The sequence below is a fragment of the Epinephelus lanceolatus genome, chromosome 19 (assembly GCF_041903045.1).
Source record: "Epinephelus lanceolatus isolate andai-2023 chromosome 19, ASM4190304v1, whole genome shotgun sequence".
Lineage (NCBI taxonomy): Eukaryota > Metazoa > Chordata > Actinopteri > Perciformes > Serranidae > Epinephelus > Epinephelus lanceolatus.
Window position 1 is genome coordinate 16,143,410 of NC_135752.1, and position 16,960 is coordinate 16,160,369.

Sequence of the window (16,960 nt, forward strand, 5' to 3'; positions counted from 1 at the left end):
TGATATATTTAAACGACAGCGCTCCTACTGGTCAGCCGAGGAACTGCAGCGAAAATTGCCAGTTTTCCAGGTTAAGTTCGATAATGAATGATTCTGTGTGGGCCCACAAAATGTTTTTTAATACCCTAAATGAGCTTAAGTCTATTATAGTGTTCTTAGTTCTGAAACAGAAAATATTACCATATTTGTAGGGCACTCCCCTGGGTGCTCTCAGTGTCACCCCCCCCACTTCATTGTCTATGGAGCAGCTCCAAACATTACACCCTATAACAGATTTGGATTTGGAAGAGACTTGTTCAATTTTGCTAATAATTTTGGACTGTTTTAGGCCATAGGAATGCAGAATAGCTACTGCTCATCCCGGCTTGGTCTTGGCAAGATGCTGGAAACATCAATAAGTCCAGATTGGGCGAAGATTTAAAAAAAAAAAGATTTAAATGAGCAGAAATCTTCTTTTTTTTTCTTTTTTTTTTACCAGTTAGGCCATAAGAATAAAATGTATGGATTCTGTAAATAGGTGAAGTTACCCTTTAAGGTCATGTAAAAGTATTACTACTCATGGAGTATTAGGCTATATTATAGCATGTTATTTCAAAAATAATATGTAAGTATAATATTCACATAATATATAAGCAGGATTTAAACGTTGTAGTCTGCCAATATGGAGCCATTTCACAGCTTTATATGGTGTTTGATGGTTTATTTTTTTTTTCAAATATTTAGGGCATTGTCAACATACAATCTCTTATAAGCTGATAATATGAACTTTAAAATCTATATCTGTCATAACTATAATTGTTGATAGATGTAGCACAGTAAAAAGTACAATACATACCTCTTAAATGGAGCTTGGTAGAGGTGTGAAGGAACAGAAAATAAAAATACTCAAATAAAGCCAAGTAAACATACTAATATACTTTCCACCTTAGCTTTAATTTCACTTGATTAATTAAGTTATTAACTTGACTTGAGTCAATTTAAGAGAGTGCTGAATTTTACAGAAAAAAAACCTAATTAAGATTGTTTCTTTAAAAAAGTGTTTAAATATATACAATTTCCCTAACACACACACACACACACACACACACACACACACACACACACACAAAAACGTGCCTCTAATTTAAGTAAGTATTTTTCTCATCCTATCCAGCCTTATTTTTCACACTCCCACAATCACACACGGCTGAAGTATTGTGTAATAGTAAACAATAATATTGTTTTACTCTACTCTGATGCCTTGAAAAATATAGCCTGTCATCAGTTCTTTAATTTTTGTTTCATTAATTCTTGACAGATTTCACATTTTTTGTGTTAACTGTGATGAAAACATGTCTTGCATTTTACCTCAGACGCACGATTTTGGTGCGTCTTCATCAGGCTCCTCTCAAGACTGACATTGGTAGAACAAACTTTGTTGCCCTTGCTGAACTTAAGTCAGTTTTTTATGCTGTTATCAAAACTTTAAAAATCCCAGGTCCGTCAAGCATGGAGGAATTTCAATATCATCCACCGAGCACTCAGTATTCAGAGGCTTTATTGACTTCTGTCTCACATGCTGCACAGCTCTGACTTTGAGAGGACTGTTAAGTGTGAGAGATAATATGCTGGAGCTCAATGGGGTCTCTTCCCCAGGCCACTTCTCTCTTATTCTCATATCACTCCCCCTCACTTTCTATCACTGTACGTGTGAATCTGTTTATCTCCCACTACTCTCCACTGTCTTTCCCTGTCCTTCTGCTGCTCCTACTCTTCTTCTATCCTGACTTTCCTCTCTATCTCTCCACTCAATCCCCCCCTCCTCTCTTGTCATTACGACAGGAGCAGTGCCCTCGCCTGCCTTGGCCCGAGCACACACTCATCAGGCATTCCTTATGTTGCTCCACTCAGCAGCAGTAGCAGCAGTAGCAGCAGTGTCCTCCTTTCCCCTCTCCCCACTGTGGCTGTGCCTCTTGCTCCTGTCTCCAGGGGTCGTCAGTCTGCCATCGGCCCCCCTCTGAAGTGGCGAGCCACAGAGATTACAGTCTAATCCCTGGTGACTTGGAGATATTTTTAAGAGATGATGTTAGACATGTGAAATAAAGACTTGCCCCCCTCTAAAACAGGCAGGAGAGGAAATGCAGAGGACAAGTGTGAAATTGAGACTTTCACTTGAAGACAGACTCCTCCAAGTGCTGTTTTTTGGCGATACGGAGAGATTTTGAAAAAATAAAAACGTCAATATAAAGCACAAGCATAGCCTGCTGATCTCAATGACTCGTGGTATTTAGGGCGCAAGAGCCGCAGCATTTTATGCATGTACATTACACAGACACACACACACAGATGTACACAGCACACACTCACAACTGGCATTTGCAGGGATTGTGGTTTTGGTCAGCAGAGCTCTTGCTGGGTGTGGAGTGAAGTAGAGTAGAGAGAGAAACAGAAGGGTGGAAGGGTGTAACACAGAGTGAAGGCCACTGAGATGCCTTCTCAGCCCCAAGCTATTTCCTGTGGAAGAGCTGCCGGGACTATTATTGGTTGTTCCAGAGGCTCTGGACATGTAACAGAGGAAATCCTATATGTCACTGTAGATGGGAAACATGTTGCACAAATGCTAGAGTTCATAATCATGGAGACATTTTACAAAGCATATGATTAACTCTGGAGGAGGAGGAGTAATTAAACATGAGAGCAACTGCATTATAAGACCACAGTGTTTCTGCCGAGTATCATTAACATATACTACACAAAGGCCCAAGAACTGCCAGTGTCCATCCAGCTGTTGTTAACCACAATAAAAATTACTGATATGAACAAACATGAGACAGAGAGGGCATGCAGATATAAAGTAAAAAAACTAGAATTACTGCCTCATGGTTGCATGCATCCATGAACCCGTCACGTTTCAATTACATCCAGTTCTGTCCAGACTCATATGTAGCCATGACAGTTGACAATGACTCAGATATGTTTGCTGCTGCAAAGAAGTGACATATTCTTAAACATGGATGCTTTACACACATCTTCCCCCCAGCAGCACAGAAGATCTGTACCATAGACTGTATATGAAGATGGACGACATGACAGCTCCTCAAAAGTAAAGCCTAAACGTCATGAATGCTGCCTGGCGGCTGGCTGCAGTATAGGTCATCATTAGCGGATAGGACATGTCAAATAAACTGAAATTTTTCCCAAGAATCATTTCTGTCATTTTAGGTAGTTCTTATCACAGTGATGTGTGTTCAAGTTTTTTTGTGTTTTTTTTTTGTGGTAATACTAGTAATCTGGTGTTAAAGAAAGAGGGACTGAGGTCTTTGTTGATGGCTGTGTGTGCAAATCGGTACTCCTCCTATCAATGGTGCTGCTAAGGATTGGTTGGACAGGCATATGGGCAGGAACTTGACTCCAGCAGAGATTGCTATTGTACAGACTCTTGCTTCGGATGACATCACCTGCACATGATGGCAGAGGCTATATTGGGGATATTTTGGCTTCAATTTTGTACAGTGGGGGTAAGTGGAGACGCATATTTTTATACAGTCTATAATCTATACAGTCAACATAGTTTCAAGGTGGACACCCAGATAAGTGTCACCAATTCAGTATCTGAACAAATGTCTCCCCTTCTGTTATGGCGTTGAATAATGGCCAGAAAAGTATTGTTGCAGAATGTTATGATCTCACAGTGAAGTTGACCTTTGACCTTTTGGATATATGATGTCATCACTTTAATCATGTTATTCTATCATACATTTGTGTGAAATTTTATGGCCAAAAACACGTTTTGTGAGGTGACAGTAACCTTGACCTTTGAACTTCTACAACAAAATTCTAACCAGTTCATTGCTGATTCCAAGTGGACATGTGTTTCAAATTTGAAGAACGTCTCTCAAGGTGTTCTTGAGATATCACGTTAACAAGAATGGGATAGACCAGAGGCTGGCAACCTTTGCCATTAAAATCACCAGAGAGGTTACTTTGTGATATTCAGGAGATAAGAAGTGAAATATTATGCATGTTTTGAGAAAAATGGTCCGTTAACACATGGTATAAACCAAAACTATGAAGCTATTATCTCATAAAGAATAGCTACCTTAGAGACTGGAAGGTTTAATGCTGCCCCAGAAGAGGACAGAATTTGTTTGTTGTATAATTTAGGTGAAGCTGAGAATGAGGTTCACTTCTTGTTTTACTGTCCTGTATATGAAGACATAAGGAATGTAATTTTCAGTAAGATGACCTCTGTTATGTGGATTTCTTTTGGTTGGATGATCATGAAAAATGAGAGTTTTGTTTCAGAAGGCGAACCTTTTTTGTGGCTGAATTTCTTTGCCAGGCCTGGGATAGAAGGCAGAGTACTCTGTTTCTGGACTGAGTAGTTAAATATCATGTATTTTTTTAATTGCTGCAACGTCATTGTAATGGTGTCTTGTAAACCCATGAGGTTCGGGCACAAGTGTGCATGACACAAATAAAAATCAATCAATCAATCAATATTGTCTGGAGCCACAAAACATATTTGAATAACGGTAACAGCCTATTAACTCTAAATTAGCCCATCAAAATTACAAATAGGTCTAAATGAGCATTCATTAATGTGATTTACTACGAGGTGGCTACTCTGCAATAGGCTATTTATAATTATTTTGTATTTAAACTTTGCAGCCTTGGTGGTGAAAGCAAGTGAATCTGTCCACACACTATTGAATCCTTCATTTTCCTCCAAGACTTTTCTTTTTTTGGATTTGAACTCCACAGATAGCCTCCAGGCTAGCCACCGCTACTAAGTTCAGCGGAATGTTGTAGGCGTATGATGCACATTTCAGGTGATGAAACATTAAAAGATTTTTAAATTTGATGTAAAGGCTGCAAATTTTTACAGTTGTAGAATGCAATAATCACTTCAGGCCTACAACAATGACAAATGAAAATCTGAATGGTACATATAATTTTATGTCAAATGGAGCCAGTGGAGAGGGTCTAAAAAGCCACATGCAACCCTGGAGCTGCAGGTTGCCCACCCCTGGGAAAGACAGACAAACAACCTGACAACATAATGCCTCTGGCCACGGCTGTCACCTGCAAGGAGGCATAATTAGACTGATAGTGTACAGTCATGCTACTCTCTCTCTGGGAAGTTGTACTTAGGCAGAGGCGATATGAGCTAAATGCTAACGTCAGCATACTCAAAACAACAATGTAAACATGCTGTTGTTAAGTAGGTGTAATTTTAACCATGCTCACCATCTTAGTTTGGCATGTCTGACATTTGCCAATTAGCACTGAACACAAAGTACAGCTGAGGCTGATGGCAGTGACATCAGGTATTCCATCATACACCAAAATATTTGACCTGATGATGGTGCTAGATGAAAAAGCCAGGGGGATCACCATATCACTAAATTCATCCTGACAGAACATGAATGTCTACCAAATTTCATGTTAATCTCCCTACATGAATGGTTTCCAACATTACCTACAAGTAATGACAAGTGCTTGCTATTTGATCTGATGTGATAGTGATTATTTCTTAAGAAAGAAGGTATTAAAGGTGCTCTGATGAAAAGAATAACACTTGTCCGATGGTACTTGTATTTTCCTGACTAGTTCCTTTGGCATCACTTCACCCTTGACGGTGAAGCACTTCACTTACACTTAATTCTCAAGTTGCTATTCAGGAAGCTTGCTTTTCAGGGAATTTAAACAGTTTGACATGTGCGCTGATGTGCATAATTCACTGATTTAGAGGGCAGCGGATGAAATATATCAGGCATGAGGAATTGATATGCATGATCTCGAGTTTATCAAGTTTGCAACAAATATAAAAGAGTTATTTACGAGGTAAAAGTGCGGCTTGGTCTCACAATTCTATATTTGAGTGATCGCATAGTTCGGACTTAACATATCAGTGTCAAAGGTTCCATTTTAAAGGCCTGGTTGAATATATATGATGAATCTGTACAAAGAGGAGGTAAACACAATAAACCGTTATCTGATAACTTTATTATCAAGTTAAAAAAAGACAATGAATTACAATATTTACAGAATATCCAGAGATAAATGGAATAAAATTGTAAACAATCATTCTAGGCAACATCACAACCCACCATCAGGTAATCAGATTTATATGGGAAGAAAGGCAAGAAGGAGAGATTCTAGTGTCAAACTATGGAGACAACAGTCCGAAAAGAGAAATGCATCGGAAACAAACTAAACATATATACAAGTATCCAGTGTGTTGTCAGCAGGGGCTTAACTTTGGGTAAACTGGGAATATCACAGTCCAGGGACTGCACACAGTGAGGGATTCATAGTCATTTTCTATTAAAATGATCACAGAACAACAAACAATTTTGGGTTGACAGCTTCATTACCCAGATTGTCCCAATTCATCGTGTGGTTTACACTGGGCTTTCTAGCTGGGCAACGAGCTGCCTTACAAAGCTTATTTCTACAACAACAGCTTTCAAACAGTTTTACTTTCAAAAAGCTACAAGCTGGTCCTGAAGAACAGAAAAAGGGCTTCGAGATTCAGCACCAACTCAACCGATTTCTCAAGGTATTACAAGGACTGAGGAGCATCGTGGGGCTGCTACATTCCCACCTCTTGTTGACTGGGTAGACTATGGGCAGCTGATGCCCTTACTGGTCATGGATAGAAAATACTGGAGTGTCAGGTGTTGGATTGGACATGAGTGAGCTAGATCTCAGAGGGATCTATAGGTCGGTGGCCAAGCCCAAAAAAGGACCAAGCAGTTTAGGTAAATGCCCCCAAAGGAACAATTTTCTGTCTTTGCCATGTTTTTCTTCTTCACAATAAAAGCCCTGGCCATTAATTAGTAGAGAACTGCGTCATTTTCCTTCACGTGTTAAAATATTGTACAACCACACTGCTCTTCCTATCTGCTCATTCCCATTACAGTACAAAAAAGGAAATATTTTTCATTGTAACCAGACATTGTACAACAGCGTAATAATGTTGGATTGGGGACTCAAAAAGCCCCTAAGGGTTAGCTATCATCTTTAGATTTTTTTTTTTCGTCTTTTTTTAAAATGAGAACACCTAAAGGAAAAAAGGGTTAAAGTATCCTTTCTGAAACACCACGGGTCAAACACTTAACGAGTAGTTTTTGTTTTCTATACATGGCTGCAAACATGTGGTTCACCTGGGTTCTGAACCCAAATTTTCCCATTTCCATCAATGGTTCAATGCTCAGGAAGGACAATCACAGCAGCAAACACAGCGGGCTGGGTAAATATTTTGGTACCAAGAACACAATTACATGAATTGTGCTCCTCTACAAATTGCAGTAATCAGCCATTTTATCTCAGATTGTTTAACGTTGCTTATTGGTCTTATAGGAATTGGGACATAAATTTGATTTAATTGCTATTTCATTATCTTATAAGGCTTTCGGGCATTCAAGCAGCAACTTCCAACAAATACAATCTCTGCCTTTTGTCAGTATCAACAATAACATCACAGCATTGTCTAAAAAGAAGCACACATATGCAGGCTATGACAGGTGTGTCAGTACGGAATTTAAAGGGGTTTACGTTCGGGAATTTGACACCCTTAAAAAGTCAATCTTCTACATACAGTCCCAGTGGCAAATATACTCTGATTACGTGGAAACAAATGGTTTTAGGGCTTTCCGACTTGGTTACACTTGTCTTTTCAGTATATCCCATCACGTCAAAACTGGACCACAAACTGTAGGAAAACATGTCTGTGGCATCAGCCATAAGTTTCTGAAGGGACGTCTCGAAGCCAAGGTTTGAGTTTAATGCTTCATGCCAGCCTGTCAGTCATTTGGAGCCTAAAAATCCAAATTTGGCCGATGTGGAGAGACCTGGATGAAGTTGAGGTAATCACTAGGGCTGACTGTGAAAGGCAGAGACATCTGTCAATCAAGCAAACATGGCTCCACTTATATGCAGCTTAGCATGGAATTTCATCTGTGGTGGTCACAGCCTTAAAAAAAACACACTTAGCAGCATTTCTTTCCATAAAGAGCATCACCCTTTCACTCCAGATAACATAGAGCACTCAGCAAACACAGTTTTCATAGAGACTATTATCTGGTTGATAGAGGTCCAAATGAAAACTGCTCATTTTTCTTAAAATGCTGTGAGAAGAACCGATTAAATTCCACCCGCTTCTATTGGATCAGCAGAAATCTCCGAAACAGATATCTATAAACCTTGGCAAATAAACCAAAGATATCTACAAGGCTAAACACCACCAGAGGTTGATGAGAATGTATTTATATACCTTTTAAAATCTAGTTGAAATACAGTCCAATTACAGGAATAAAATTTTGGCGTTGTACTTTTCTGCAAACCATGGATATGACACGTTGGTATGTTTTATACATGTGTCGTAGATCAGTTTACATGTATATGAGCTAAGAGCAGCAGATATCAGCAGACTACTGTTCAAGACCTACAAAAGCAAGTGTTTGTTGATGAGAGTGACCATGTCGGGTATTTTACGACAAAAAGAAAGGATGTTTTCCTCGCCCTAACCAAGTGGTTTTTGGGCCTAAACTTACAGGTAACCACGTGTACCAGCGTTGTCACAACATAAAACTGAAAACTGAAATGGAAAGAAATGAAAAGTTTCAACATTTCTGCTACATATTAAAGATATAAATTTAGCATAATCTTGGTTTGCGGAAATGTACAACGTCAACATTTATGTTGGTGACTGGGTTGTGGACTGACGGCTCTATTAATGACATTTGGAACAACTAAATGTTGCACTAGAGAAAAAGCACCTCAGACCACAACAAATGGGCGCATCGGCCACACCTCCTGTGCCTTTGCGTACGGTCTCATGAACACCTGCGAATGCCTTTATGTTCACAGCAAGGTGTTGTGAAACACCTGAACACACAATGAGATAAGTAACGGAATAAACTTTATATTTCAAGAGAGAGATTGGGGATGATTTCCAAGTTACTTCAAATCAGCTGATGTTTTTCTTTCAAAGCAATTAAAGCCATCTAGTGGCCATTAGAGGAACTGCATTTTTTAAAGTTTTTTTTTTTTTTTTTTTGGGGGGGGGGGGCATTTCTGCTTTATTTGATAAAATAGGCAGGGGAAAGAGGGGATGACATGCACACTGCCGTAAGGACTCAGCCTTAATGGTACGTGCTCTACCCAGTAAGCTACAGGGGCGCCCAAGAGGAACTGCATTTTAAGGCACTTACGCACTAGCTGCAACACTCATCCATGTGGGTCAGCCTCCTCCAAACTTTGCATTTAATTGTTATTTGTGGACGCACATACGGTGTTGAAAAAAGCCGGATTCTGGCACGTCTCATTAATAGTTTTGCACTGAAAAGACAAGTGTAATCTCCTTCTTTTGGTGATGACAAATATTACGCCACTGTTGTTAAATCCTGTAGTTGCGTTCTTGCTGTGCTCAGCTTAACGGATACCTATATCACATGGATACAGTCATGACACTTCGAACATATCTCATTGTTATATTGATCTGCTGAGTGCACAGGTTAACTGTGATATAGTTTAACCTGGACTACAAACATGATATCTTACAGGGGGGGCGGGAGATTTAAACCAATCCCATTATTTCCATGGTTTCATCAGTGAAATTACTGGACAATAAAATAGTACAGTCAGAATGCAAAGGGTGCCACAGGCTGAAGGCTTATACGTAGTATAATATTATTAAAGGACCTAAAATATAGCAATTTGCTACAAACATCGGGGGAAATTTTCAGTATTTCTATGAATGAAGAAAACATGATTTGTGGTTTTACTAAAATAGATAAGGTGCGACTCTTCTGAAGGAATACTTCTACACATTTAACACAAGGCTAAGATGAAAAAAGTCTCAAATTTCAACAAGAAACGAGAAAATGTAGCTCTACAGTGGGCCACGGTTTTTAAATGCTTTCATATCCTATTTGTTCTTTTGGGTAAATTCACAGTACCCCTGTTTTGGGGGGAGTGTAAAAGGTGCTTCAAATAATAAAATACTAATTTAGTTATTCATTTTGGACATTATTCTTTATAAATAGCTTCGTTTCATCTAGGTGGGATCTTTCACGGTAGATTTGACCAGAATGTCAGCAATAAAGAGTTCTGTTCACTATTGGTTACCAATATATTAAGATCTGTCCTAGGGGACTGCCCATTTAGAGAGCTCAGCCGTTTTATGCAGCACAATCTAATACTTAAATATGTAACACCTAATATCTAGTAATGCGCCAACTCATAAGAAGTCACTTTTTTTCAGTTTCTTTTTGTTTTCTTTGACGTCCTATTTAAACTCAGTGCTGATCCTACCCAATGTTAACAGTTTCTGGCACAACATCTCAAGAGGCCACAATCAGTTCAGCCAAACTGTTGATCCTTTTTGGTGTCGAGCATTTCTTTGTCTTCCACATACTGGCTGGGACTTCTCAGTGATAGATCAGCGGGGTTCCCCTCCTCGTTGCTGTGGCTGGACAGGTCCAATCCTGTGTCCATCAAGACAGAGGAGCCAGTGGAAGATGAAGCTGAGGCCTCTATTGCGGAGGTGGTGCTGGTGTCCATTCGGCTGTTGTTAACCATCCTAATAACGAAGGAGGAGGCAGAAATAAGTGCTTATAATGTGGAAAAATGTGAACAAACATGAGACTAAAGGGCAGAGGGGGCAAGATTTTAAATCTGTAGGGATACACTAAAAGTCTACACCCATGCCTTATGGCTGTGAAGCTGCACATAGGCACAGCTGTGCTCTGAGCTAAATGCTAACTCACAATGACAGTGTTTACATGCTGGTGTTTACAGGTATGTTTACCATGTTCACCTTCTATGTTTAGCATGCTGATGTTTGCTAATTAGCACTAAACACAAAGTAAAGCTGGGAAGACAAACAGGACCGTGGTGGCTTATGTGATAAGGCAAGTATAAAAGTGCACACACAAAATTAGAGGAGAAATAGGAAGAAATACTGACATGCCATGTCGAAGAACATGACGTTCCCACTCGAGGCTGTTGGTGAAGCAGCGGCCGCAGAACTCACAGGGAAGACGCTTCTCTGTACCGCTCGGCGCAGAGCTGCTGCTGTTGCTGCTGCAGATGGGAGATGCAAGGACCTCTGGGAAATAGAGTTCAAATGATTGGTGAGCCTCAGAGTACAGTAATTACACAAGTGTTCATTTTCTATTTGCCACATTATTTGAAAACATTAAATATTTATTGCTATGGTTTATTTATTGTCAGGCAATCAGTATTCAACACAAAATTACTCAGGGTGTCGACAGGTGTCAGGCAATTAAATGTAATACTTTTTTAAAACCTTTTAAAGAAAAACTTTAACCAGTTTTGTCTTTTATTTACTTTGAGCTACTCAAGCAGTGTATGTACGTGTAAAGTAAGTATAGAAATATACAGCTGCATGTACAAGTTTGGGTATCCCTGTATAAAACCTTTCCGGCTGCAAAGGAAAATTGCCTTGAGGCAAAAGTTTCAGCACCCTGCACGGTCAGTCGTTAGTAGCACCCCCTTTGGCAAGTATCACAGCTTCTAAACACTTTGTGTAACCAGTCTTTCAGTTTTTGTTTGGGGGATGTTCACCCACGCTTCCTGCAAAAGGCTTGCACTGCTCTTTTGAGGTCTATCCACAGATTGTCAATGATGTTTAGGTCAGGGGACTGCGAAGGCCATGGCAAAACCTTCAACCTTCAACGTCTCTTGATGTGGTCCGTTGTGGATTTTAAGGTGCGTTTAGGATCATTGTCTTGTTGTAGAAGCCATCCTCTCTTTATCTTCAGCTTTTTTTTTACAGATGGTGTGATGTTTGCCTCCAGAATTTGCTGGAATTTAACTGAATTCATTCTTCCCTCCACCTGTGAAATTTTCCCTGTGCTACTGGCTGCAACACAAGCCAAAAGCATGATCGATCCACCCCCGTGTTTAACAGTTGGACAGGTGTTCCTTTCGTGAAATTCTGCACCTTTTTTTTCAAACATGGTTTTGCTCAATGCATCCAATCAGTCCACTTGGACTTACAAAAAGCATCCAGCTTTTTTTAACATTGCTTTGCAAACGTCTGGTGGAGACACAGGAAAGATTCTCTTCTGATGAAGGTCATATTTGTGCAGGTGTTGCTGCACAGTAGAACATCTGCAAAATCTTCCTGCAGGTCTTTTGCAGTCAAATGATGTTTTTTATTGGCCTTTCTAACAATCCTATGAGCAGCTCTCTCAGAAAGTTTTCTTGGTCTTCCAGACCTCAGCTTGACCTCCATAGTCCCTGTTAACTGCCATTTCTTAATTACATTATGAACTGAGGAAACAGCGACCTGAAAACACTTTGCTATCTTCTTACAGGCTTCTCCTGCTTTGTGGGCATCAGTTAATTTTATTTTCAGAGGGCTAGGCAACTGTTTAGAGGAGCCCATGGCTGCTGATTGTTTGGACAAGGTTTCAGGAGTCAGAATATTTATAAAGCTTTGAAATTTGCATCACCTGGCCTTTCCTTACGATGACTGTGAAGCCAGAGCCCTAACAAGCTAATCATGGTCTGAGACCCTGTTTAAAGTTGTCTGAGAGCTCAAATGTCTTGGGGTGCCCAAACTTTTGCATGGTGCGCCTTTCCTTTTTACACTTTAAAATTGTACAAAACATAAATAATACACTAATCTTGCTTAAAATGTTAAAAAGCACATTTCATCTTTAACGTCATGCCTTTTGGAAATCAGTTCATCTTCTACTCACTTAACTATTTGCAGTAAATTTTGACCAGCCGTGCTCAAACTCTTGCATGTCACTGTAAATGTTGTCGGTAGATTTTATGTACAGTAGGAATATAGTTATTAGAGCGAGTTAGGTTAACAGGTAAGTGCAATTAATAAAAAAAGACAGTTTTAGTTCAGTGGTAGGTTGAAATATTTGTAACATCAGAAATTTGGACTACAGAGAAGAGCTTGACTCATTTTGACAACAAAAAAAGAAAAGAAATTAAAAGATGGAACAGTGAAATTAGATATAAATGTGTGTTGGTAATTATCCCTGTGAAACCTGAGCATATTGACTTGTTTCTTTTAAAAACGTGGGAAGATGGCAATGACAGAAGAAATGAGCCAATTTTTTTTAAGAAATTAGTGAAAAGAGAAAATTGAAAACAAGGAAATTAGTAAAAAAAAAAAAAAAAGAAATAAATAAATAACGTTAAAAAAACAACAACAACACACAAACAAGAAAATAACCTGGCAAAAGTGCTTAAAAATCATAATAATTTGGTAAAATAATTTTAAAATCTAATAATAATTATAAATATAGTTTTCCCTGGCATTTTTCTCTTTTCCCTATTTTTTAAAAATAATTTTCTCAATCTATTTTTTTTTTTTTTTTTTTTTTTTTTTTTTTGCAATTTGTGGGACATTTCTTACCAAGTTGCTTTATGCCTTTTTTCCCATGACTTGAAAGAAATCGCACCAATTTGCTCAGAGTTCAATGGGTTAAAACCTCACTGATTTAAATTTTTATTTTATTTTATGACTTTTAAATGTCCAGTGTGTAAGATTTAGGGGAAATATATAGGCAGAAATTAAATGTAATATAATCAGTGAGCTGTTTATATCTACACACACAGCAGGCCCTCTTTCATGGAGGCCGCCATGTTGTTCTACAGTAGCTCAGAATGGACAAATCAAACCCTGACTCCAAATAGGGCTATTTGCATTCGTGTCAGCCATCGTATTTCGTCCACATGCTTAACACATGGGAGAAGTTTCAGTTGATTGCAATCTGCAATCTCACTACTAGATGCCACTTAATTCTTCACACTAGACCTTTAAGACCTAATATTTATGATATTAAAGACATTTTAAAACTTTTTATAAAGACCTGCAGACATCCTGATAACACATCTGTCACAAAGTAAAAATGTTTAATGTGTTAGAAATGAACAGCTCCTCTGTGGACCAGGGATGATCAGTATATATTTTGGTAGAAAACCTACTTTTTTGTTCTGTGAGCAGCCAATACCAGTCAAGTACACTCAGTGAATAATACGCTAGAAGAATGAAGTGCAAAAATCAATTGAGAATTACAAGACTGTGGCTATTTTGGAAGAAATACACTGCTCATGAAGAATAGCTAAAACACATTATAAAAGCTTATGTATGCTATGGGACTTCCAATACTGTGGCAGTATGATTGTTTTCTTACTTATGGGCCCATTTGTTTGGCTTAAAAGGAGACACGGGAGATTTTTTACACATATCACAATTTGATATAAAATTACTGCGAGTGCGACAGAAAATGGCTTTTCAGCAGACACTCATTTATAGTGTAATCCCAAAAGGTTTTGTAAAGAAATTTGTTGTGCAATAGGCTCATATGCAGCAGTTAAAGAGTATTCAGTGGAGTTGAGGTGGTGTGTGAGGTATATATTTGTTCTTTCAGCAAACATCAGTGGTTGTTTTCGACAGTGTGAAGCAAACCTTTTGAACATGGACGCTGTCTGTCAGCAGAGCGAGGATGAATACGAGACGATCATATGTAACACAGGAGAGCAAGAGAGATTAAGTCATCTGTATTTACCTTGTAGGACAGGCTTCTCCTCCTCCACCGCCCTGACTACCTCTTCATCCTCTTCCTCCTCCTCCTCGTCCTCCTCCTCCTCCTCCTCTTTGATGTTGTCCTCTATCTCTTCATCATCCATCTCCCTCTGCTCCTCCACCATGTTCTCCATAATCTCCATTCCTTCATCTTCATCCTCCTCTTCCCCCTCCTCCTCCTCCTCCTCCTCCTCGTCTGCAGCTACTTTTCCATCTACAACCATCTCCATGAGTTGTCTTTCTTCGTCCTCGTCTGCGCTGCTCTCATGTTCCTTTATCATCTCCAGCTGGTCCAGGTTGACGCGGCCCATCAGCTCGAAGTTCCGGATAACCTGATTGCAAACAAGAGGTTTTAATCAGTTTGGTATAGTGTGCTCTGAGCTGTAATTATCTCCCTTTTTAATGTTGGTCTTTTCTTGTTTTACCACAATTTGTTAAAGCTTGCAAAATTAGCAGTAAGCAGCATCACATTTAGGTGTGTTTAAGTGTTAATTTTTCCTTTTTTTATTAAGTGAATTGAAACTAGAAAGTTATTACATGAGTTTTAGGCTGACTGTTCTTATTTGCAATTTTTATATTTAACATTAATCGGAAAGCTCAAGAATCTCGCTTATTAAAACAGTATTATAAATTCTGAAACCTCTTAATGCAGATTTTACAGTAGAGCTGATGTTGGGTTTTTTGGTACACCTAACTCCAGATTAATTTATTGTTACACAAATCCACAGCCTGCCTATACACAAAATCTAAACCTTAGTAAAAATTAGACTTTTAGCAGTTTTGAGGATGGCTGAAATGTACTAGTAACCCAAAGTACAAGTTTAAAAGTGGAGAGCCTGTAGTGAGATCGTAAATATAAAACTGAACTTCTCTCGAGTCAGAGGTGTACTTGTACACTGTACAATGATATAAGATGGAAAGATTTTGATGACAGAACCATCTCTTCCTTGCTTGTTTTGTTGCAAATGATGTCACTCTTTTGGAGCTATTCCCTCCTCCCATGCTCCCCGAGGACTCAGCTGTAGCCCTGCAACATCCTTCCCACGAGACAACGTCTGTTCTTCCACTCCTCCTACAATGAAGAAGCTTTAGCTCTGAGCCCTGCTCACTCAATCTTCCTTTCAGCTGTCAACAATGGACATTCAAGTTTTTTGCAAGACTACGCATATATTTGCACAACCCTGAAGACAAATATATATATTTTTGCATAGCCTTCATTGCTTCCTGCACCTTTTTTGTCCTTCAGCTACACGTGAATGATTAAAAAACTCCTGTATGCTGCCAATCTATCATTCTCACTTCAATATCACCACCAAGGATTTTTTTTCAGTTTGTTTGTTTGTTTGCTTGCAGGATAACGAAAAAACGACCAGCCTGATTTTCATGTAACTTGGTGGAAGGGTGTAGCATGAGCAAAGAAAGAACCCATTGCATTTTGGAGTGGATCTGAATCACAGGGTGGATACACAAATTATTTTTAATTTCCGTTGACATTGCGGGAGAGAGCATTTGGCCTTGGTGGAGGTCTGCGCTTTCAGAGTGCCCTTCTAGTCTATGAAGTGTTGTTCCGCAGACCTTCATCAAATGCATTTCACATAGACAAACAGCACCAGTACCATATACAGGTATGTAAACACAGCCAAGGAAAGAGGGTGCCAGCATGGTTCACATGAGCTGTCTGTCTATATGAATTTAACCTGATGAGGGTCTGATGGATTTGCTACCTTTGACATTTTCTCTATATATAGGAACAAATTATCTTTATTATCTGTATATGTACTATGTTAATTATCTATTCATCCATTATTCATACCTGCTTATTCCTATTTTAGGAAACAGGAGGGCTGGACCTTATCCCAGCATGCATTAGGTGAAATCAGGGATCTATGTAAAGAATTGAAAAACAATAACCGGTTGCCCTTTTAAGTTTAATGTACTCTAAACTTCTAAAATGCCACCTGCCGTCTCACGTTATCTCATGAATTATCCTCATTAAGACTCAGAGATGAAACCTTTTCTCTCCTGGATGGGGTGAGAACGCACTGAAGCTCTAGAAATCTAATATGTGTGGTCATATTATTCCACTGAGTGGTCATTTCACTAATATCTTATCTCCTTATCATCTGCAGCACAGAGTTTAATTTTGGCTTCATAAGCTTATGTAGCAATGTTATGTTATTGTTTTAATAAATCACCTCCGTATGTTAATATTCACTTTTAAAGACTCTAAAACTTTGAATGGGATAAAAAAGACAAGGAAGAACAGAGGTGTTTTGTGGGCCAGTTTACATACTTTCATACTCCTGATTGACTTTACGACCCGCTGTAATTGGAATCCTCTAATAATTTCTCATCTAATAAAGTTTTATTGCGCATGTTCACAAAATTACACCA

At 38.9% G+C, this 16,960-nt stretch overlaps 1 protein-coding gene across 2 annotated transcripts in view; it reads right to left on the minus strand.

Moving 5' to 3' along the window:
• Positions 1-9,919: 9,919 nt before the first annotated feature.
• The window catches only part of znf462 (zinc finger protein 462), a 57,939-nt gene continuing 50,898 nt past the window's right edge, over positions 9,920-16,960 (minus strand). For both annotated transcript variants that reach the window (XM_033647716.2, XM_033647718.2), the window contains exons 11-13: positions 14,550-14,898; positions 10,957-11,098; positions 9,920-10,570 (exon numbers count right to left, since the gene is read on the minus strand). In XM_033647716.2, the coding sequence (XP_033503607.2) occupies positions 10,351-10,570; positions 10,957-11,098; positions 14,550-14,898 (711 nt within the window). In that variant the 3' untranslated portion in view covers positions 9,920-10,350. The remainder of the gene's footprint in view (positions 10,571-10,956; positions 11,099-14,549; positions 14,899-16,960) is intronic.